General features: G+C 29.2%; 1 protein-coding gene across 1 annotated transcript in view; it reads left to right on the top strand.

Annotated features, from left to right (window-relative positions):
- The first annotated feature begins 23,920 nt into the window (after positions 1 to 23,920).
- Positions 23,921 to 25,394, top strand: part of LOC124419245 (cell adhesion molecule 4-like) — a 217,242-nt gene continuing 215,768 nt past the window's right edge. Inside the window, exons 1-2 of the mRNA XM_046947868.1 lie at positions 23,921 to 23,945; positions 24,498 to 24,704. Coding sequence (XP_046803824.1) covers positions 23,921 to 23,945; positions 24,498 to 24,704 — 232 coding nt within the window. The remainder of the gene's footprint in view (positions 23,946 to 24,497; positions 24,705 to 25,394) is intronic.

Consider the following 25,394-nt stretch of genomic DNA (forward strand, 5'->3'; position numbering starts at 1 on the left):
TTTGTAGCCGAATCGAACTGGCTTTCCCTGGATGAATTGCTTAGCGGGATGATGACCATAATATTTGACCATCGATTCATCAATAGAAATATTCTCGTGAAAAACTACCCACTGCATAAAATTTTGCATTAGTGAATCTGCTTATGGTCTCACCTTGAACATTCTATAAGTAGTCGTAGATGCTACATTATTATCAACCAAATGAATGTTTCTCTTTATATCTCGAAATCGATGTCTTGAAAGAGCTTTGGCCACTATCTCCTTTCCAATGTCTTCATCCAAGGACCAGTACATCGGTTCTCGTGGTAATTTATTATAACCGAATAATATCAAAACTCCTAGAAACTTTTTTAAATCACAGTCGTTCAAGTGAAATTCGTGCCTGTTGTTCTGTTTTGCGTAATTTTTTGAATTGGATGTAATCAAGTCTATATTTTTTTCATCAAATAATTTTTCAAATATTTGCACTGGGTTAAGATTCTTTAGTTCCTAACGAACTTGTTGCGCTCTGTCATAAACTTCAGAGTTTTGCTGAGAAGCTGGGCTTTGTGCCAAATAGGTTTTCTTTGGGTGGCAAAAGTTAGCCGAGTGCACTTTGACTCTAATGGTTCATCATCGCTGTCGTCACTGACATCGTTGTCGACACTTCTGCGGTTTACAAAAACATCAATTGTTCCAGGAATATCTTGCGGTAGGGCTGACGAAGGCATATCATCCTCAACACCTTCCTCATCGTCAGTTAGTTCACTCGGATTAGGTGGTATGATTACCATGTCAATTTCTTCATCTTCACTATTAGCTAAAATGCTATCAACGGCCTCTTGGAGCCCTTTGAAACTCTGCTGGCCCTTAAACCACTCATATTTTAAATCTAAAAAAAAAACAAGTAAGAGTGCTATATTCGGCTGTGCCGAATCTTATATACACTTCACCATAGTGTATTTTAAACATTTTTTATAAATTTTAAATTTTTTCCAGACTATATTATTATTACATCAAAAGCTAAACAAAAAGAACAACAACGCTAAACGAAATAAAACACAAAATACACAAGGCATCTACACCAAGAGACATCTAAACATACATAACGAAAAACACAGAAAAACAAAAACAATAATAACAACGCAATGACGCCAACAGCATCCAAACCAAGGGTGCCCAAGCCCTATGCGCTTGGTACTCTTTTGTTAGGGTTTTTGTATCCTCTTTGTGTGATACAACAATCCACAAAAGAGCCATACGGGGCACTCCTCAGGGAGGGGCCTTCCCTGAGAAGTGCCCCGTATGGCTCTGTTTACTTACTGTTTACTGAAATTTTTTTCAGTATTCAGTAAAATTTTACTGAATACTGAAAGATTTTTAAGTAAACAGTAAAAAATACTGGTAATGCAAATCTTACTGAATACTGAAAATTTTTTCAGTAATCAGTGAAATTTTCAACCAAAATACATTATTAGTAAATAATGCATTTTGGTTGAAGGGTATATATAAGTTTGTCATTCCGTTTGTAATGTCTATAATATAATTTTCCGACCCTATAAAGTATATATATATATATACTGGATCCTTATAGATAGCGGAGTCGATTAAGCCATGTCCGTCTGTCTGTCTGTTGAAATCGGTTTTTAGAGGACCCCAGATATCGGCGAGATCCGAATCTTCAATAATTCTATTAGACATGCTTTCGAGAAGATTGGAGATATGAGCAAAAATCCGAGACAACTTCCGAAAATTTCATCAAAAAATTGTTATAAAAGCAACAACAACACTGTATATAGAAAAAAATGTACACGTGTGTGTGTAGATGTATTTGGTTTTATTCAGCTGTGTATTTTTTTGTATGTTTGGAATCCAAACATACAAAAAAAATACACAGCAAAAAAATATGATTTGCATTTTTTGTTAAAATAAAATAATTTTCCGTTTTGTTTTGCAAATATATTTTTTTAATGAATAGAAAAAAGTATTTAAAACGTTTTCAATTATATGAGAGTAGATTGTGAGTTATTGTACAATAACTTTTATGCGAATAATGTAAGTTTGAAATTTAAAACTAACACAAATTTTTTCCAATAAAATAAAACAATTTTTTTTACGATAAACAAAAACAAAATCTACGTCTCGTCAATGTTTACGAAAGTTTTGTTGTTTTACTTTTGCTTGTATACTGTTAAGAACAACAACGTATTGCTAATGTTAAGCGCATATAAGTGTATAGAAAACACACTGTCTAACCGCGTTTACAAAAACAAAAGAGTACCAAGCGCATAGGGCTTGGGCACCCTTGGTTTGGATGCTGTTGGCGTCATTGCGTTGTTATTTTTGTTTTTCTGTGTTTTTCGTTATGTACGTTTAGATGTCTGTTGGTTTAGATGCCTTGTGTATTTTGTGTTTTATTACGTTTAGCGTTATTGTTGTTGTTCTTTTTGTTTAGCTTTTGATGTAATAATAATGTAGTCGGGAAAAATTTTAAATTTATGAAAGATGTTTAAAATACACTATGGTGAAGGGTATATAAGATTCGGCCAGCCGAATATAGCACTCTTACTTGTTTACTATATTTCTGTTAATAATCTAATATTAAAAAATATAATAAATGCTTCCAATAACTTTTTATTGCCCGACAAAACTGTATAATATTTGACCTCTTATATTAATTTATACATAGCTATGTTCTTGTTTTCTGAAAAGATTTACAATCCCAAAAAGTAAAATTAATCTCACTTGTTATGATAAATGATGATAATATTCAAAAATATGTTGAAAATAGATTTATCAGTAAATTATTAGATTGTACGGAATACTGTAAACACATTTTCAGTAATCAGTAAAATACTGCAGTTTCAGTAACAAATAAATTTATTGCAATATTTTGCAGTAATCAGTAAAATTTTCAGTAATCAGTACAAACTTACTGAATACTGAAAAAATTTTCAGGATTCAGCAAAGTTTTACTGAATACTGAAAATAGTAGGGTATTCAATTATTCGGGGTTTTGTCTTATTCGGTTTATTCGACAAATAAGTATTTGAGGTTTTACCTTAGCCGGTTAATAATCGGATAATTAAAAATTATTCGATTATTCGAATAAAAGGAACCTGATGTTATTATTGCTTTAAACAATAATATACACCCGTAACAATTTTGAAAAAAGCATTCACATATGGAAAAGTTTATAAGCATGTGAAAATAGATTCCACTTATAGAACTGTGTACTCCGATTTGTATGTCCTTATAAAAGGATTTCAAAATTTCTCACTAAGAGAAAAAACCAAAAAGAAATTAAATTTAACAAGGTTTAATTTTCGACTAAAAAATTTATAACCACGTTTTTATGGCAATTTTTTTAAGATTTAGAATTCTTTCTTGTTGATCTCGATGATTTGAAATAAATTATATTATTTATATTAATACCAACTTTTTAATATAAATTTGGAATTCTATCTTTCGAAATTGGATGTCTTTTAAATTTTGAAGTCCTTTTACAGGAGCATAAGAGCTGTTTATGGAAAACTGAGTACAGTTAATACTAATGTTAATACTAATGGTCCGCCAACTTTTGCTCGGTTTATATACAAAAATATTATTTTCACTTCAATTCTTTGTTTAGTTTTTTATCAAATTCTAGAAATTATTCCTGTTTATGTGAAATGCTTTTCTATATAAAGATATTACTGTTTTTAAGATTTTCAACGCGTTCTATAATTCATACGTTCAATTGAACACTAGTTCAACTATAACTGTTGCTGAAAACTTATTAGAAAAACTTAAGAACACAACAATGTTCCCAAAAAACTGGTTGTAAAAATAAAAGCGATATAATTATTTCCATGATTTCTTTTCAAAAATCATCAAATAAATTTTCTAGAATAGAAAATTGATAATAAAAATATTAAATTTTGTATAAAACAATTTTACTGCTAAATAGTGAGTTTTTCTTAATCGGTTAATTGATAGAAATTATTCGGTTTATTCGTTATAAATTTGACAATTTTCATTTATTCGTCAAAAATTAGTCGATTAACCGAACGACGATTAATCGTTTGAATACTCTAGTAAACAGTAAAAACTTATTTTTATTTCATTTTTACTGGTACTGCAAAGTGCCCATACTTATATGGATGGTAGACCGTTCTCAAGTCTACCCAGTGGATGAAATAGACCACCTTGAGATTAGGCCGTCAAGGCAAGTGCTCATTTTAAAACTCTCGACATTGCTATCTCTGACTACTGCATTTCGGAACCGTGTATCACAAGAAACTTCCTGTATAGCGTAATCCCTGATAATGGTAAACCTTCACTTGTAGATGATGATGAATTAAATGTGTATACAAATGGTTCTAAAACAGCTACAGGTGTCGGCAGTGGCATTTTCATTGAAGAATTTGGAACAAAAATCTCTGCCATTAATAACCAAATACATACAAACAAATACAAGACCGGTGGTCTCGAGCATACTAGCTCAACTGCTAAGATGCTTTGTAAAGGATCCTAATAAAATATCCTACATACTGGTCATTCAAAGTTTGGAAACCATGCAAGATGATTGGTCTTCCACACAATGATTTCTGTAGGAGCTGTCGAAATGAGGAGGAAAAGGAGACAATTACTCATCTTCTGTGTAACTGCTCGGCCCTCAAAAAGATTCGTTATCAGGCAATAGGGTTGGCTTAGTTTTCTGATCTATCAACTGTTCAACCTGAACGTATTCTTGCATTTTTAAGATTGTCGAAATGGGTGTGTTAAACACACACTCTGTTTTTCATACCAACTCTATCTATTTCAGTTTATTCTTCTTTTCTTAATACTATCATTGCTGACTTTATAGCTTTCTTCTCTTTACGCACCTTATTTTCTCTTCAGACATTGCAAAGGAACCAATTTGGACCTTCATTGTAGTGTACAGTCTGCATAACCTAACCCTACCTACACACACCCACACACACAACATTACATACATTACATTCGTAATGATCGAAAAAAGGTATTCCAACAAAAAACTGAATCGTAAGAAAAAGAAGAAGCAATACCATTTCGTTTCAATGCTTTACGATTGTGTGTATTCTGCATTTCGATCGTAATTACGTTTTTGTAAGCTGTTATTTATGTGGTGGAGAGTCGAATCGAAATGCAGAATATACCAAGCATCTACTTATTTATTATGCTTGCTTTGTAAATAATGGTATCTATGTTATTATTTACACTATTTCGCAATGTTTTGGTAGCGTACACTGCCTTCGATAAATGTAAATGAAATTTGATCTAGATTAAATTTTTGAAAACGGAAAAAAACTGTTTATATAGATTTTATTGGTTACTAGCTAATACCTTGTGTGCTTCGCTACCCCAACCAAAATAAATACATAATAACCAAAAAAAATATTTATTTAGTTACTAAATTATAAACATTTTCTTAAAAGTTTATTAAAATTTCTTTTGATGATAATATATTTCATTTAAATTCTGAAATAATAGATTAATGATCTATTTATTTCTTACTTGCAAAAATTTAATATATACTTTTATTCTTAAAAAATAATTCATATTCTTCTGCGTTGCGATATACAATATTTTTTGTTTTACCCACTTAAAGATTTTGAAAATTTTAACCACAATATTTTTCCAGATTAACAATATGTTACATATGAGAGATGCCAAGAAAATGATTGTAAGTTCGCCAATTTATATCTGTCTATGAAAAATTGGAATTATGTGACAGTTTTCGAGATATAAGAAATTTTTCATTTAATTCATATATGTGATGTCAATTTTCTAAATGATCACATGAATGTCGAAGTTATTCGTATAGAATTTGAAGATTCTAGTTCTAATAGATTCTCAGATAAAAAAATTTTTCTATTTTATTTATATGAGGGCTCCAAGCCCCCATAGTAGTCCCCCAATTTAATACCCAAAATGTTCACATGGATGTTAAAATTATTTGTGCAAAATTTTAAGATTCTAACTGTAACAGTTACCAAGATAACGAATTTTTGTATTTAATTTATATGAGAGGTGCCACGCCGCCTAACGCTAGTCAGCCCACTCTTTATCCTAAATAATTATATTGGCACTAAAGTGGCTCCTACAAAATTTGAGGACTCTAACTGTTATATTATCTCAAGATAAACGAATTTTTGTATTTAATTAATATGGGAGGTATCGCTCCCCTCATGGGTAGTCCGCCAATTTATTATCTAAATGTTAACATGGATGTTAAAGCTATTCGCACAAAATTTTAAGATTCTAACTGTATTATTTTCCAAAATAAATGAATTTTTGTATTTAATTTATATGGGAGGTACCACGCCCCATAACACTAGTCCGCCAACTTTTTATCCTAAACAATCATATTGAGACTAACTTGCCCCCGACAAAATTTGAATACTCTAACTGTTATATTATTCCAATATAAACAAATTTGTTTATTTAATTAATATGGGAGGTGTAGTCCGCCAATTTATTACCCAAAATGTTTACATAGATGTTAAAGTTATTCATGCAAAATTTTATGATTCTAACTGTAACAGTTTCCAAGATAAACGAATTTTTGTATTTAATTTATAATATCGGTGCCACGCCCCCTAACGCTAGTCTGCCCACTTTTTATCCTACATAATCATATTGACAATAAAGTGGCTCCGCGCCCACTTTAAATTTCAAAACAGAAAGTAGCCTATAACCTATTCCAGACATATAGGAATTCGCTGTGAAAATTTCAAGAAAATCGGTTTAGCCGTTTAGTAGTCCATAGCGTTCAAACATACAAACAAACACACATTCATTTTTATACCCTACACTTTCGTGAGGGTATAATTTCTATAATATAATTTCCCGTCTGTCAGTCCGTCTGTTTATCTGTTGAAATCAGTTTTTAGAGGTCCCCAGATATCGGCGAGATCCGAATCTGTAATAATTCAGTTAGACATGCTTTCGAGAAGATCGCTATTTAAAATCAGCAAAATCGGTCTATAAATAACGGAGATATGAGCAAAAATCCGAGACAACCTCTAAAAAGCTCATCAAAAAAAGCCACATTTTTTTCATGCTTTGTTAAAAAAGCAACAACAACACTGTGAATTGGATAAAGATGTACATGTGCGTGTGTAGATGTATTTGGTTTTATTCAGCTGTGTATTTTTTTAGTATGTTTGGATGCTGTTCTGTTCTCACGATGGTAAAGGTTATAACAAGAACAAGGAGATAAAGCAGTAATATTTTGGTAATACAGTTTGACGGTGGTATTACAGTACAACGGCTAATATTTCTTTCTGCTACAGTAGTTATTTGTTTGTGTGTATGTTATAAATAAAAACTGTTTTTTAAGACATACTTGGTGAAGGGTATATAAGATTCGGCACAGCTGAATATAGAATATAGAAATATTATATATATATATATATATATATATATATATATATATATATATATATATATATATATATATATATATATATATATATATATATATATATATATATATATATATATATATATATATATATATATATATATATATATATATATATATATATATATATATATATATATATATATATATATATATATATATATATATATATATATATATATATATATATATATAAGCAAAAATTGATGAATCTAGTTCTATATTTTCATAGATAAACAATATCTTGTATTTTATTCATATTGCCCATTGAAAGTTCTCTCGTTATACTCTAAATGTTCAGGTGAATGTCAAAATTCTTCAAGTGAAATTTAATGATTCTATCTCTAACGGTTTCTCAGATATGCGAATTTTTCTATTTTATTCATATTGGCGCTCCAAGCCCCCTCAGATGAAAGTTTGTTCTTTTTCTTAAAAATGTTTATATAAATATTTAAGTTCTTCGTGCAAAATTTTAAGAATTTAGTTGTATAAGTTGTATAAGATTCTTACTGCAATAATTTCCAATATAAACGAATTTTTGTGTTTAATTTATATGGAAGGTGCCACGTAAGTTCTGGCAGATTTTTCGCAACTTCCAGGTCAAAAGTTTTAAGTTGCTGATGCTCTAGGGAATGTTGAAGAAAAGTTTAGGACCCAAAAGCAGACAAAATTTCCCAGAAAGTTCTTGGTATGGCAAGCAATATGCAGTTGAGGCAAAAGAAGCCAATCATTTGTTACAACGGGCTCTATAAATACCGAAATTTACATCAAGGAATGTTTACAAAAAAGGCTGCTTCCATTCATAAGACTTCATAATGTGTCCACTTATTTTTGGCCTGACTTGGCATCCTGTCACTATGGTAAACAAGCCCTTGAGTGGTACAAGAACAATAATGTGGTATTTGTACCAAGAGAAGCACATCCACCAAACTGCCCGGAGCTAAGGCCAGTGGAGAGATATTGGGCTCTTGTTAAAAGAGAAATGAAGAGTACAAAAAAGGTGTCCAAAAGTGTGGTAGATTTTAAACGGAGATGGACTACAAGTTCGAGCAAAGTGACAGAAAGCACTATAAAAACGTTAATGGAAGGGTTTCCGAAAAGGGTTCAAAATTTCATCACTAGTGACTAAAACTATAAAAATATTTTTTTTGTAAATTGTAATAATAATTTGAATCAAATAAAAAAAAAATAAAAATAAAATAATATATATATATATAATATATATATATATATATATATATATATATATATATATATATATAATATATATATAATATATATATATATATATATATATATATATATATATATATATATATATATATATATATATTATATATATATATATAATATATATATATATATAGAGAGAGAGAGAGAGATTATTGTTTATTAATTCAAAGACTCAGCTTAAACTTTTGAGGTGAAATTTTGCAATACCTGAAAATGCTTATTGAAACATGTCGAATAATTGTTATTTGTTAACCATATTTACAAAAATTACAAGAATTTATAAAAGAAAAAAATAAATAAATAAAATAAAAATAAAGATAATTGAACGAAATTTGGTACATGAGCTTATGTTTTCCCAGGGACGAACCCTATTGAAAATGGTTAAGATCGGACCATTATTTCACCTAGCCCCATTCAACTGAACCCCGGAATAGAGCTTGTAAACCTTGTAATCAACCTACGGATCTCAATTTTGGAGATAATTCAATGAAATTTGGCACATGATCATTTATGGTACTGTTGACGAAGCCTATTGAAACATCGGTCCATTATTTCACCTAAGCCTTATAGAACTGAACCCGCCAAATAGCGTTTTTAAGTTCATAATTATGTTTAATATACTCCTATCTCGACAAAACAATGCAAAACCAAGTTCTGCACTAGTCTTGATGACATTTGACCCTAGTCCCTCTAAAAAGCCCCATCAAAATTTTACTTAAATATCCACAGTTTTATTAAACAGTAAATGTCTTTAGTATATCTGAGGCAAGGTACAATTCAACTTAAATGCTTTATTATGAAAACTGAATCACATTTTATTCGTATATAGGTGTAGGGTATTATAGGTCGGCCTCGCCCGACTATAACTTCCTTGTTTTTGTTGTTTTTAATAAATATTGTCAACAAATAAATAATATTTCGGCATGTTTTAATGTGAATTTCCAAATATTGCAAAATTTGTCTTTTGACCTCCAAAGTTTAAGCCTTAGGATTTCCCGATTTATATATAACTTCAGGGACATATTTTATATTATCCGAGAAATAATCTTCTGTAAATATTTTGTTTAAAACGATATAACAGTAAAGAAATATTGCAAAATTTGTCATTTGACCTCCAATGTTTAAGCCTTAGGATTTCCCGATTTATATATAACTTCAGGGGCATATTTTATATTATCCGAGAAATTATCTTCTGTAAATATTTTGTTTAAAACAATATAACAGTAAAGAATTAGGACATATTTTCTAAAATATTACTAAAAACCGCAGGTACAGCTTAAACGTAAGAGATATTGATCTAATTTTCAGCGTTATATTCCCTAATCGAATGACCATAAATCACTCGGTGATATTTCAAGAATTTTTAAATTGCTTAACATAGATTTAAAGAAAATGAAAATAAAATCTTAAATCTGCCATGTAAATTTTTTTATTATAATTGAGAACAGCTTTACGATATATTTTAAGAACAAAAAATTATATTGAAGTAATATAGATATATTTTATGTAAGAAAATAATTTTATTAGAATATTTTCCAAAATAAGTTAAATTTAATCACAATACCTAATCAAGTGCTCTGAGATAAGTTAATGGCTTGGAGAATTTTTAATAACATTTACATTTTTAATAAATTTACATTATATAAATTAATACCTAGCTAAGTTCTTGTCTTTTGAAAAAATTTACAATCCCAAAAGGCAAAATTAATCTCACTATAGCTACTTGTGATAATATGTATAATATAAAATGTATAATATTCAAATATATGTTGAAAATAGAATTTTCAGCAAATTATTAGATTGTAAGGAATACTGTAAACACATTTTCAGTAATCAGTAAAATACTGCATTTTTGCAGTAACCAGTAAATTTAATGCAATTTTTTGCAGTAATCAGTAAAATTTACTGAATACTGAAATTTTTTCAGTAACCAGTAAAAACATACTGAATACTGAAAAATTTTTCAGTAACCAGTAAAACTTTACCGAATACTGAAATTTTTTTCAGTAAACAGTAAAAACTTATTTTTACTGCATTTTTACTGGTACAGCAAAGTGCCAGTAATCATCTATGATGCATATAATATTATTATAGAGAGTTGAACTTCGATTTAAAAAATATTTTGACGATTTTGCCGATTTTTAAGACCAGTTTTGACGATTTTATTCCAATATTATCTGGTGATAGTGCTGGGTTTACTAAAAACAGAAAAAAATAATACTTACCACCAATTGCTTCACATTTCAATGTAATAGTATCTCCTTCGCTATAGGGACCAACTACGGTCGATCGCTCTACATCAGAATCATCTCTTATAATAACTATTTCTGGTGGAGCTGTAAACAAGAATAAGATTATTGACAATATTTGTAAAACATTAATGATCACATTAGTTAATTGCTAGAGTTTAACGAACTACTACATATTTCAATGTCACGCATCATAAAACATATGTACCTTCGTTTTATAATGTTTATAAAATATTTAAAGTTTGTGAGCTAAACGGATTTCAAAAAAGGTACTTTCAGTTTTATTATACACTCTGAAAAAAATAAGAAATTGCTCATATTTTTATTTATTTATTTATTTATTTATTTAATGCAACTATTAATTTTTATACAGCTGAGCACAAAACAATTATAATATAAAATACAATACAATATATAATATAATATAACATAAGAAATTATTATTGGAAGCAGTTATAAACATACACATTTGAGTTAAGATAATAAATCAGTTTGGCTTTTATTTCATTCGTGGGCGTAGAAAAATCAATGAGATCGTATAGGTGGTTGACTTCTTCTACTTTTTAACAATTCTTCTACTTTTTAATGTTGGAAGCTTAATAAGCACAAGCCGATTACGATATGAAGTAGGTTTGTGTCAGGATTCCACCTGAGATTTCGGAAAACTTGAATTTGCACGGATTCATGTTTTCTAATGTATACGTTGTACTGAGAATCCCAGATTTCAGATGCGTATTCAAGAATAGGTCTAACTAATGTTGTAAACAGACGTTTTGTCACATAAGGATCATTAAATTCCTTTGCCCAACGTTTTATAAAACTTAGGGCACCAGTTGCCTTGTTGACAGTCATAATGATATGAGAATTAAAATTGATTCTACGGTCAAAATTAAGCCCTAAATCTATGACTGATTCAACAGATTTTAATTTGACGCCGCCAATGTAGTAGTTAGTTGTGGACGGAGAATACCTTGCGAAGGACATGTGATGACATTTTCTCAAATTTAATTCCATTAAATTGGCTAAGCACCAATCGTTTAATGAGCAAAAAATTTTCACATCATCTGGATTTTACTATGTTCTATGGAATTCGGGAGATCGTTGATAAATAGCAGGAATAGAAGAGGACCAAGGTGACTTCCTTGTGGGACGCTTAAATTCAATTGGAAAATTATTGAATTTAAGCGAATTATTACATAGGATGGTAAGCGGTGTTACTAGAACTTCTGCACAATTCTTTAAGATACAGCTGGGAATGCCATCAGGACCTGGGCTGAATGAACACTTTATATTCTCCAGACTTTTTTACGACTTTTAAATATTAACTACAAGCTGACTATCATATAATGCGGGAGTTCCCCAAAATTATCTGGAGAGCATTTTGTTTCGACATGTTTCCTCATGTTTTTTTATATTAGGAATTTTGTTTTACATTTTTGTCATTTTCTTGTATACGTTGTGAAATTAGAGTCAGTATCTTGGAAAAATTAATTATAAAACGTTAAATATTTCAAAACATGGTCCCTAAATTCTAAATTCAGCTAATTAATACTGTACATATGTTACTGTTAATGTATTAACAGTAAACATTACACATAATGTTTTAAAATTTATTTTAGATTTGGATCAATGGGAATAATGGAAATAATGAACAAATCATTCATAATTTTATGGATACCGGTATTATTATTAGTTCCCCTGCAGAAAACTGATGTCTATTAATTTAAACGAACTAAAATCATAACTTGTATTAAAGCGAAATGTAATTTAGATAACTAGTAGTTAAATGTTAAATATATTTTATTAAAATGTAATTAATTAATACAGTAGGGAATCCAAAGGAAAACTATTACTTGGCTTTTCTGCAACTAACTTTAAGTTAGTTAATAAAGAGTTAACTTTAAGCTAATTTTTTAGTAAATAACTTTAAGCTAGTTGAAAAGTCATGCAGAGTCTGATAATTGACTACTGCGTAGGACATCGCCATGTTAAAATAGTCAGTTGGCTCCATAATAAATAATCCAAGAATCATCCATAACTAGTTGATGAACAAGTCGGCTTTAAAACGGAATGACAAACTTATATATACCCTTCTCACGAAGCTGAAGGGTATAATAATAAAAAAGCAAAACTAGATATATTTTAGCCAATAAGACATAAAAATGCAATAAATTCCATAAAATAAAGGAAAAATAATTAAGTTTTCAATTTGAAATATTCAATAAAACACAATAAAAGGAATACAAAATTGAATTTAATTGATCTAAAAAATTATAACTGTTTGTTTTGATACTTTCTTCAAAGGTAAATCAAGTAGCAGTACTCAAACTCATTGATTATTTTTTAATTTATTTGTGTTGCTAGATAAATTAAATTTTGACGTGCAAAAATAAATATATTGACTCTTTTAATAAAATTGGCTAAAACTTGAGATAAAGTTTCAATATTCGCGTATATTGTACAATATAATAACGTAACAAAACTATAAAAAAACAAGTAAGAGTGCTATATTCGGCAGTGCCAAATCTCATATACCCTTCACCATAGTGTATTTTAAATATATTAGTTTTATAAATTTTTCCCGACTACATTAATATTACGCCAAAAGCAAAACAAAATGAACAACAACAACGCTAAACGAAATAAAAAACAAAATACACAAGGCATCTAAACCAGGAGTGCCAAAAAGTTCCCAGCAGTTCGACGGGACAGTCCCGAACTGACCACTTAACCCACCACTTGTGGTGGCCCCTAGCCACCTGTCTACCCAGGTGACCGACCATTTTAACATGGGCTTGTCCTACGAGGAAGTCAATCGTCACTCTACACCCTGCAAAGAGACAGTAAAGAGACGATTGCCTCTAAAGTGACGACAGTCTTCATTCTCGATCACAAAGAGTTTATTTGTGACGAAAGACCAAAAACGTACGAATTGGAGTCAGCCAGGTGGTAAGATATTAATGGAACTAAAATTTAAAAATTGCAAGTGTCTACTCTCCAGAATACTATGGGACAATAATGTGACAATTGACCCAAAAGTTATAAATTTGAGTCAACCAGATGGTGGCATTTACATCTCTAAAATATGGGTAAAATAACTACTTTCGGAAGTACAACAAAAAACTACTTTTAAGAGTATAATCTCTAGGTTACTTGAGGACAGTAAAGAGACGACTGTCTCCGCTCCCGCTTACAAAAAGGACACTAAAGTGACGACTGTCTTCATTCTCGATTACAAAGGGTACATTCGTGACGAAAGACCCAAAACATACGAATTACGATCATCCAGGTGGAAATTACTGTCTTTTTCGTATGCATTGACTCTTTGTCGATCTGCTGGGATTCTTATTTAAGATTTTTTGTTGCAAAAACCAACACATTCATACAAGGAAAAAGAAAAAACATTTCACATACGCACAGTGGTATAGGAAAAAAAAAAGAGGGAAATAATTCGGTAACTTCTATCCGATTTTATTGAAATTTGGTATGCACAAAGAGGAGGTGTTGTCGAGTTTAGGTTCTGAATTTGGACTTTATAGGCCAACCAGGGGCCCGGCGGGGGGTCCTCAAATTAGGACACCTCGGCTATGTTAAATTTTTAAAACGATCTTATTTCTTCATTTGAGTTCCGATTTAAAAAAAATTTCGTATATAGAATCTTCTCATCGAGCACTATAAAAAAGTGTTCTAGGCAGTCTCAAAATGAAGATATTTTTAATAATCTGATTCTATCTTCTGATCCTGTTTTATCTACTATAAGGAAACGTTGGATTTGCTACAAAACGTTAGCATTTGAAAATATTCATGAATTTAAAGATTTACTTTATCTTTTAGATATGGACTACAGTGATACCGATTATTTTACAAAATTATATTAATTTATAAAAAAAAATAAATAAAGACTATTTTTATATAAAATAAATACTTGTTAATTTTTTTAGGGATAAAGTATAAAAGATTAATCGTAAAAAGTGTCTGTAAAAATTCATAAAAATTTAGGTAGTAAAACATGCCTAACAAATGTATGGATGAAAATAAAAGTACTAGGTAAATTTTCTAAAAGATGTTGAGTTTTCCCTAATTAATTTGTCACTTAAAAACATTAGGTAGGCATGTTATATATCAATGGAAAGGTAATTTTGTCTATTCTTCAAAACTGTATATAATTTTTGAAAATTAAAAAATTCGCGGAATACTTTTTTTAAAAAAATTAAAAAATGTTTTTTATTCAGTTTTTGCGAAGATACAAATTTTTCAAATTGCAATAAAAATTTTATTTATGAATATTTTTTGATGAAATTTTACAGTTAGGTAGATTTTTTTACTCAAAATCCAAAATTAAATAAAAATTTCGAATTTTCTTATTAGAAATCCCGGAATTCCCAAAAAAGTTTTAAAAAAATCCCAAAATGGGATTTTTTGGTTTTTTTTGCCTATTATATCCATACCAGGGGGGGGGTTATCGAAACCCGTTACAAAATGATTAAGAACATATTGGGTCATATAAAACAGGTCACTATAATTTGATATCGACTATGCGATTTGAGAATTTTTGCTCAAAATTGAATTTTATATAAAAATAGGGTTTTTTTGGATGGATCTGGTCCCCTCGGTATCAAAAATTTTTAGGTTTTGTTTCATTTATCGTATTTTATGTAAAGTCAGCTTTTCAAAAAGTATAAATTCTATATACATCTTCTTAGAAACTTTTTAGATAACTTAAAAAGAAAAAGATACTTTTTTCCCCAAAAAAATGGCAAAAAATCGCCTTTTTTTAATTTTTTAAATTAAAATGCCTATAACTTTGGACTCAGTCATGATTTTTACATAATTCTTTCACTGCTTGATATATAGACTTGTTGTTAAGCGAATAAAAAAAATGGCGAAAATCGGGAATATTTGGACCCGCTATTATCAAAAAACTAAAGTAAGGACGGTAAAAATTTTAATTTTTTTCAAATGCGAATATCTCCTAAACTATAAGAGTAATTTACTGCTACGACGACGAAGATTGTATATACGAAATTTTTTTTAAATCGGAACTCAAATGAAGAAATAAGATCGTTTTAAAAATTTAACATAGCCGAGGTGTCCTAATTTGAGGACCCCCCGCCGGGCCCCTGGTTGGCCTATAAGGTCCAAATTCAAAACCTAAACTCGACAACACCTCCTTTTTGTGCATACCAAATTTCATTAAAATCGGATTAACCGTTTAGAAGTTACCGAATTATTTCCCTCTTTTTTTTTTCCTATACCACTGTGCTTGTTTGGCATAATGGCCTTATATACAGCTAAAAACCGTTACACTTCCCTGAAGAGGATAATAAAAATTATATTAAAGTTTCCTAAATGACAGATCTTTCCTGTATATATTGGAAAGACAAAGTCACATGAAGTTCATGTAAAATTGTCGGATGCCTCAAGGTTCCTGTTTATCGCAATCTTATATAATATTTATACTGCTGACATTCCATCGTTTGCAAATTGTACACACCAAATTTTGCAGATGATTCCTCTATCCTAAGCGCTGATTTATATGCAGAAAATATAATAAATAATTTAGAATCTGCTCTGGTAGAAAGAAATTAACATTATTTTACAAAATGGAAAATTTTAATTAATCCAGAAAAAACTAAAGCCATCTATTTTACGAGGAAGCGAAGCCTTGTTATACACCTCAAAATACTTTACAATTTTAAACCATAATATTAATTAGGAAGAAAATGTTAAGTATCTAGGAGTTATATTAGATACAAAATTAAACTTCAAAAACCACATTCCATATATTGTAGATAAAATAAACAGAGTTACACAAATAACAGGAAATCGGAACTATCAATTGAAAACAAAAAATAATAATTAAATCTATTTTTCACCCGATAATGTTTTATTGTACACCTGTATGGTCCAACGTCAGCAAATTGCCACATGAAGAAACTTCAAGTAGCACAAAACAAACTTTTGAAAATGATTTTTAAACTTCCACTCTTGCTGGATTTTCATACTGTCAATGTTAAGTTAAATTATTTAACCAGATAATTTTATTAGAAGATGCGAACTCTCAGAATTTCAACATATATACGAGCTAATCTCTTTATAATTTTTTTACCCCTTCAACTTAGTTTTTTTTTTTTTTAGTTTTAGTCATAGAAATTGTTTCAAAAAGGTTTTTTTTTTTCTTAAATTTTTCTCCAAAACAATTATACATTAACTCATCATCTATATTTTCACAAAACAAAATGTTAAAGATAGAAAAGGAATATATATTGCTAACCTCTTTATTCAATAAGATAAAATGTAAACACAATCAATATCAAAGAAATACAAATAAATAATATAAAAATAAAAATATTAAAAAATCCCCAGGCCATTATCATGTCTCAGAGCACTTGAATTCGAAATGTGATAAAAAATGAACATATTTTTGAAAATTTCTAATAAAACAATTGTATTACTTAACATACATCTGTAGTTACTTGAATATGAGTTTTTGTCCTTATAGAACAACGTAAACTTGTTCTCAGCTTTGGTCGAAAAATTTTGATATTTTTAACGGTCATTTCAAAATTCAAATTTTAGTTTTTTTAATACTTTGTTAAACAAATTTCAATATTTTTGGGAGAACTCATAGGGATTTATGGACAACAGATTAGGGAATAAAACTGTAAAAAAATTAGGTCAATACCTCTTATAGTTTGCCTGTACCTGCGATTGGATTCCGCGGATTTCGACAAAAACCCGCGGAACAGGTCTGTTATGCGCTCCTTATCATTAAATAAAAACTGAATGAATTATTATTTTTTGTTCAGAAACTCAGTTTCCTGGACGTAATTCCTAAGAATCTTCAATCAGTGTTAAAATTACTAATATATTAGTAACCAAAATGCATATTTTCTCCTATGCATACGTATGTAATATTAAAATATGAATATATTTTATGAATATAATATATATTTAATTGCTCCCATTCGAAATAATTCTAGTATCTTTGCTAAAAATATTTACCCATACAAGCTATGCATATTACAGCTTACAGACAAATATAAAATGTTTTCGCATACAATATATTACGCATCAACTCGCTAACATATTTATAATACCCACATATATTTCATATGGCTTGCCTATAATATTAAAATATTTTCCTACACAAATTATTCGCAGTCAACAATATTGAAGCCATGCAAGCAGTAATATACGAACATGAAACGTACGCAAGCAGAGCATATATGTGCCGACGAAAACACGAAACAAAACGATAGTCGTGACTATCAGGTTATAATATTTTTACTATCAAACTTAAATATTATTTACTATAGGAAATGACTTATTGTCTAAAATTTAACATTTCATGTTGAACTTGAAAAATTAATAAATGTGAAAAATGTATGCAAGATATAACCAAATTTTATTTAGAAAATAATTGAAAACGTTTATATGTATGTATATTATGGGAGAAATGTATGCATGAAATAACCAAATTTAAATTAGAAAATTTTGAATTGAATTATTGAATGTATGTATTTATTAAATTTATAATGTGGAGTATTAAAATGTATGTAATATAATATAAAGGTAGGTAAAAATATAATATAAAGGTAATATAATTAGAAAATAATAATATAAATATGTACTTAGAGGATCATATGAATGTAAAAATATATTCAAATATGTATGCAAAGAATTGTTTTTACAGGATATATTTAAACATATTGTTTGCAACAGTATGATATGGAATAAATTCAATATAAAACAAGAAACAATAACAATAAGTTTGTAAACAGGTAGTAATGCATTAGTAGTGTCTATGAAATGATCAATAATGAAGGAAATTATAGGTATTTTAGAAATTTGTAACACGAATGCAAAAAATTAAGAGAAGAAAAATATATATAGGTGCTAATAAATTTGCATATGCCATTGCCATCCTTTTGAATACTCGACAACACCTCCTCTTTGTGCATACCAAATTTCATTAAAATCGGATTAACCGTTTAGAAGTTACCGAATTATTTCCCTCTTTTTTTTTCCTACACCACTGTGCAACGTTTTAAGCAAGAATGGCGCTTATGGGTCTAAAGTCTTTTGCCTTTGTATGTGATGTCTTACCCCCTTTTGGGATAAAAATCACGTTGCACTTGGTCCACTGAAAAGGTATGTAAGACCAGTAGATACAGGCTTTATAAATAGTATATATATAATAATTGACTTATCAGTTGCGATGAAACCGGGAAAGTGAGTATTCAGGAGAAGTTTAAGTGTCTCCTGACTACCTGTAGTCCAATTTCCGCCCGCTCAGAAAGGGAATTGGACAAGATTTTGCGAAGACGACTTGTATCTGAAGAACTTTCTATAGAACTACAGAATTTTACAGCATTTTTCGCCTACTTCCAGGACACAAAAACTGCCGTCCCTCTGTGATCAAACAGGCCATCAAGCCGGCCAATATGAGAACAGACGCTTGATAGGTTTTAGAACATGCACATTTAAGTGCTGGAAACCACTAGGGATTCAGTCGGACCGCTCTATCGATTGTCTATCTTAGTGTTAGTAGAAGCAAGCGATAGAACGAATACTGACAGACCTCCAAATATGGGAAACAGACGTCTGCCAGGTGGGAGGGGTAGTTCTTAGTATCGTCTCCTTCCACGACCCGTCTGACAAGGGTGACCCCTTGGAGCCAGGCAGCTTTGACCCATGGGATTCTTTGAACTTAATCCTTTACATAGCGACAAGATGACTACCCTTCGTATGTATGTATTAAAAGAATTGGTTTAATTCAACAAATTTCACACCAAAAATTATGCATACCTTTAATAAAAAAAACTGTGCCAGAGTTCTGTTACATTCGAGTTGGGAAAAAACATTGAAATGTTAGAGTCTTCTAATTTTTAGTTGCGTTATTCAAATAATTTTTAAACTACTCCTGAAGTGGTGCTAAATATTATTTATTTTTTTGAGTACTTCGTTTTGTTTTTGATGCCTATATTTCGTTATGCGACAAACCGCTTTTCCTTTAACCGAAATCATTTGACTTGAAAGTCAAAATTCACTTATAAACACTAATAACAACAATAAGTCTAATTCAAAGCTATTTATGTAGATTTTAATTTAGTGTTTATAATTTGTAGCGGGGAGCTAAGGTTTTATTTATTATATTTAAATTATAGGTTGGTCCTAAATAGACTCAAAGGTCAGCTTTGGTTTTCAACCACACAATCTCCGCAAGGGCCTAAAGTCCACAAGGGTTAAATTGTGTTTTAATAATTTATATTTTTAATGTGAACGCCGATTTATTGCTTTGAGGTCTTCACCGCTCGAAAGCTAGAATCAGAGTGATTTTTATTTAAATGTTCCTCTTACATCTAACCAAGCATTAAAACAAAACAAATATAACATAAAACAGAATGAATGATAAATTTACATTACATGTGACTTTCAAACTGTAATCATTATTTTATCACACAGAGTTGTATTTAATAAACAAAAATAATTGATTGTAAAAATTAAGTGTAAATTATTATCCGTTAAATTCAAAATTGTTAAAATAAATGAGAAAATAGTAGTTTTAAACATAAAGTAAACAAAATATAAGATTTAGTAAACAATGATGAAACATAATATAACATGTATGAATGTATCTGCTACAAATTGAATTTGGCCTTATAGTTTTTAAATAGGGGCATATGAGCCTCGATCGTTACAAAAATCAGTAATGTCCTTTCGGCGCTGCAAATTGTGGCCCCAGATAAAATGGCCCCAAAACCTAAAACGAAATATGGCCCCAACAAAAATACAAGAAACAAAAACACGAAATTTTTGTTTTTTTATATATTTTTTGGGGGTATTTCAACATTTTTACATTTGGGGTAATACTGCATTATGCAAAAAAATAAAAATGACCCCAATGTTGTGAAATAAAGAAATACCCCAAAACAAAACTCCTCCTTTGGGGCTAATTTTCTTTCTTAAATCGGGGTCATTTTGACCCCAAGGCCGTTTAAGGGTTAATTTTTCACTATTATTGTAAATATCGGTTGTTAATAAATAAATTTCTTAAGTTTTATGATAATAATAATAAATAGAAACAATTTCGACTAGTTTCCACCAAAAATTGCAAATATTACAAAATTTTACCTTTGACCTTTAAAGTTTATGGGGTTAAAGGCGTCCATATTGCATGAAACTCTTGATTTTTATTTAGAAATGTGTGGACTAATAAATTAACAAAAGGTTCCATTTGAAATATACAACAATAAAATAAAAAGGCTAATTTTGCGAAATATTACATAAAAATGTGTTTTTATTCCCTAATCTGTTGTCCATAAATCCCTATGAGTTTTCCCAAAAATATTGAAATTTGTTTAACAAAGTATCAATAAAACTAAAATTTGAATTTTGAAACGACCGTTAAAAATATCAAAATTTTTCGACGATAGCTGAGAACAGGTTTACGTTATTCTATAAGGACAAAAACTCATATTCAAGTAACTATAAATGTATTTTAAGTAATACAATTGTTTTGTTAGAATATTTTCAAAAATATGTTTATTATACCCTTCACCTTCGTGAGAAGGGTATATATAAGTTTGTCATTCCGTTTGTAATTTCTATAATATAATTTTCCGACCCTATAAAGTATATATATTCTGGATCCTTATAGATAGCGGAGTCGATTAAGCCATGTCCGTCTGTCTGTCTTTCCGTCTGTCTGTCTTTCCGTCTGTCTGTCTGTCTGTCTGTCTGTTGAAATCAGTTTTTAGAGGACCCCAGATATCGGCGAAATCTGAATCTTCAATAATTCTATTAGACATGCTTTCGAGAAGATCGCTATTTAAAATCAGCAAAATCGGTCGGTAAATAACGGAGATATGAACAAAAATCCGAGACAACCTCTGAAAATTTCATCAAAAAATTGTTATAAAAGCAACAACAACACTGAATATAGAAAAAGATTAACATGTGTGTGTGTAGATGTATTTGGTTTTATTCAGCTGTGTATTTTTTTGTTTTGTTTGGAATCCAAACATACAAAAAATACACAGCAAAAAAATATGATTTGCATTTTTTGTTAAAATAAAATAATATTCCCTTTTGTATTGCAAATATATTTTTTAATGAATAGAAAAAAGTATTTAAAACGTTTTCAATTATATGAGAGTAGATTGTGAGTTATTGTACAATAATTTTTATGCGAATAATGTAAGTTTGAAATTTAAAACTAACACAAATTTTTCCCAAGTGCTTTTGAAAACAAATTTTTTTACGATAAACAAAAACAAAATCTACGTCTCGTCAATGTTTACCAGCAATGAATCAGAGGTCGAAGTCGACCGGCTTCTAGTCGGAGCTTAGCCGCCGCCGAAACCTTCGGCTTAAATCGACTCAAATTTTTTTAATGTTTTTATTAACAAGACTGTAAGATCAATTATGTTTAAAATACACTATGGTGAAGGGTATATAAGATTCGGCACAGCCGAATATAGCACTCTTACTTGTTTTTTTATCACATTTCGAAATCAAGTGTTCTGAGACACGATACTGGCCTGGAGAATTTTTAATAACTTTTACATTTTTCAACAAATTTTTGTGTTTTTTATCTTTTTGTAACGCTAATTCTGCGTACATTACGATTCTTTGACAATAAAATACAAAACAAATTATTTAATGACAAAACTTTTGTGAATACTGAAAAAATGCATATTTTCTCCTTGTAAATGCATCTTCAAACTTCAGAGCCAGTTAACGTAGTTCTATTGACCTAATTTTTTGCACGACTTATTTTTATAACCCGTTAAACAATTTTAGGGGGGGCGGTCAAAATTCGAAACTTAGTTTTTTTGGAGCAGTCGAATGTGTATATACGATTTTTTTATTTAATATTTTACCTGGAGCTGCGATAAATGGTCCCAGAAAAAAATTAACCGAAAGTCAAAACCAAGTTACAAAAACACGAAACTTTTAAAATTTTTTTGTTATATTTTTTTATTTGTTATATTATTTTTGACTTTTGAAATAGAACCCCAAAATTGTGTAATAAAAAAAACAAAAAATGCTTACAAAAAATTTAGTTGAAATTTCATTTACATACATATACATATAGAGTAATATTTCAAAATTATGTTTTTTAATATATTTACTGAAAAACTTTTTTCATAAAAATTTTTATTTAAATTAAAAAAAATAAACATAATCTAAATAACTTGTCTTTTAAGACCACCACGCACCATAAAAACATGCATTTGCACAATTTGTTTTCCAGGATTAGGAATTGTAATTTCTATAGTATTTATTAATTTCCTTTTTGAACTTTTTTAATTTTGTACAATATTGAAGCTTAATTCTTAATTCTCTTTTAAAGTTTCTTAATGTCCACACCAAAGTAAATTAATAAAGTAGCGACACGAGTTGTTGTACAACAGACGTCTACAAAAACCACAGGCAGTTTGTTTTTGTTCGAAATACTCACTTGTCAAAATTTGTTTACAAAAATGAACCAATAATTAATGGAAAATATGGCATTATTGTTGTACTTTCCAAAAATATGTTGTTATTTATATTAAAAGTCACAGAGTTTTCTTTATTTTTTAAAAATTAGAACATTTTTAAAAATATTATACACTTAAAATACACTTTTTCACATTAAATACAACAAATTACTCAGAAATTTGTACAAAAGCAAGCGATAAATGAAAACAAATATGGCAACATAAACATTTTTGACAAGTAAGTCCACAAATAGCAAGTTTTAAAAAAAATAGTCAGCTGTTAAATTGAGTCTACTTTATAAATTTACTTTGGTTCACACATAGAAACTTTTGTTTCATAAACTAGGTGTTAATTACATTGATTTGTTGTTCTACGTATGAGAAGAATAACAAAAAACTCTCTACCGCGAGAGAGATGAATGATATTCTTTCTCTCTCATGCAAAATCAAAAGTTTCCCAAACAAATTTCCTAGTGTGGACTGGCACAAACATGAAATTAGGTACATATGTAGAGCCTGGATTAAGTGGGAACCATAAAATGGTACTTTGTTATTCTTCAAAAGGTACATGAAACTATGTGTGTAATGTAATTTTTGAAGAATTGGAAACAACAAGTTTGTGGTTGCTAAGATGTCTTTTAAAGCAGTTGTATGGAATTTAGTAAAAATAACAATATTTTATTATTATTCAATGGGTCCGCGCCATTTTTAATTGGTTCGTTTATTTTGATTAAATTTCTATAAACATTTCATATTAAAAGTGATTTTTAAAACTATTTAAAATCAATATCCTTAGGTCGTAATTTTTGAATTTATTTAATAATATTTTTTGGTGAAAATTTTGACGTGTGGCCACACAGCTTTATACCTTTGTCACATTATACGCTTCAAGCTACATGCGCCACTTTTTAAATGTTAACTCTTTGATTAATTTATAAAGAACTTTTTTATAAAGAACGTTGATCTACATATTTTATTTATGTTTTAATTTATTAAAATCGATAATTATTAATTAAAAAAGACTATTAATTGTTCAAATATTACGATTTCTAAAAGATTAATTCACACTTAATTGTATTTTTATAACGCAATTGTTTATGATTGTAATACTTACAGGAAAACCTACTCCCAAAATAAGCTGGTATAGAGATGAGGTTTTTATTGACTCACAGATGAATTATGTTCCAGGTCAAAGATATGTGCAAAGCGAAATAACAATTGGTCCTCTTAGTAGGGCAGATCTAAATTCCAGAATAACATGTAAGGCTAATAATCACCCTCGTGCAACACCTGTGGAGTCAGTAGTACAAATTGATATGAACTGTAAGTATATTATAGAACAATATGTAACAACAATGTGTAAATTTTCAGTCTCTTTTATGCTATTGAGCTAAAAACACAAATCAGGCCTATTCATAAACTTAATTTTTTTGCTTAATTACGCCTAGGATATATATATATATATATATATATATTATATATATATATATATATATATATATATTTATATATTATATATATATATATATATATATATATATATTATATATTATATATTATTTATATATATATATATATATTATATATATATATATATTATATATATATATATATTATATATATTATATATACTCTACTACCAATTATGGTGATACCTTAAACAATATCAGTCGCCATAGCGGCACATCTGTCAATGCGTATATCGATTACCTATCTGAGGAAGACAAATAAAATTGTTTATATACAAAAAGTAAAACTAGAAATACTATACTTTTCCTTCCGAAACCACATATAGGTATGAGCAACTACTGTAATTAATAGAGTTTTAATGTAATTTTTGCATTCAGAAATATTTTAAATATACATATTGCTAAATTTACAAAAATTTTGAAATAATTTTTAGCAATTCTGTTTATATTAATACCACGGAACTTAATTTTTTACCCTACTCCATCTATAAGGATCCAGAATATATATACTTTATAGGGTCGGAAAATTATATTATATAAATTA

This window comes from Lucilia cuprina, chromosome 4, assembly GCF_022045245.1.
Source record: "Lucilia cuprina isolate Lc7/37 chromosome 4, ASM2204524v1, whole genome shotgun sequence".
NCBI classification, from domain to species: Eukaryota; Metazoa; Arthropoda; class Insecta; order Diptera; family Calliphoridae; genus Lucilia; species Lucilia cuprina.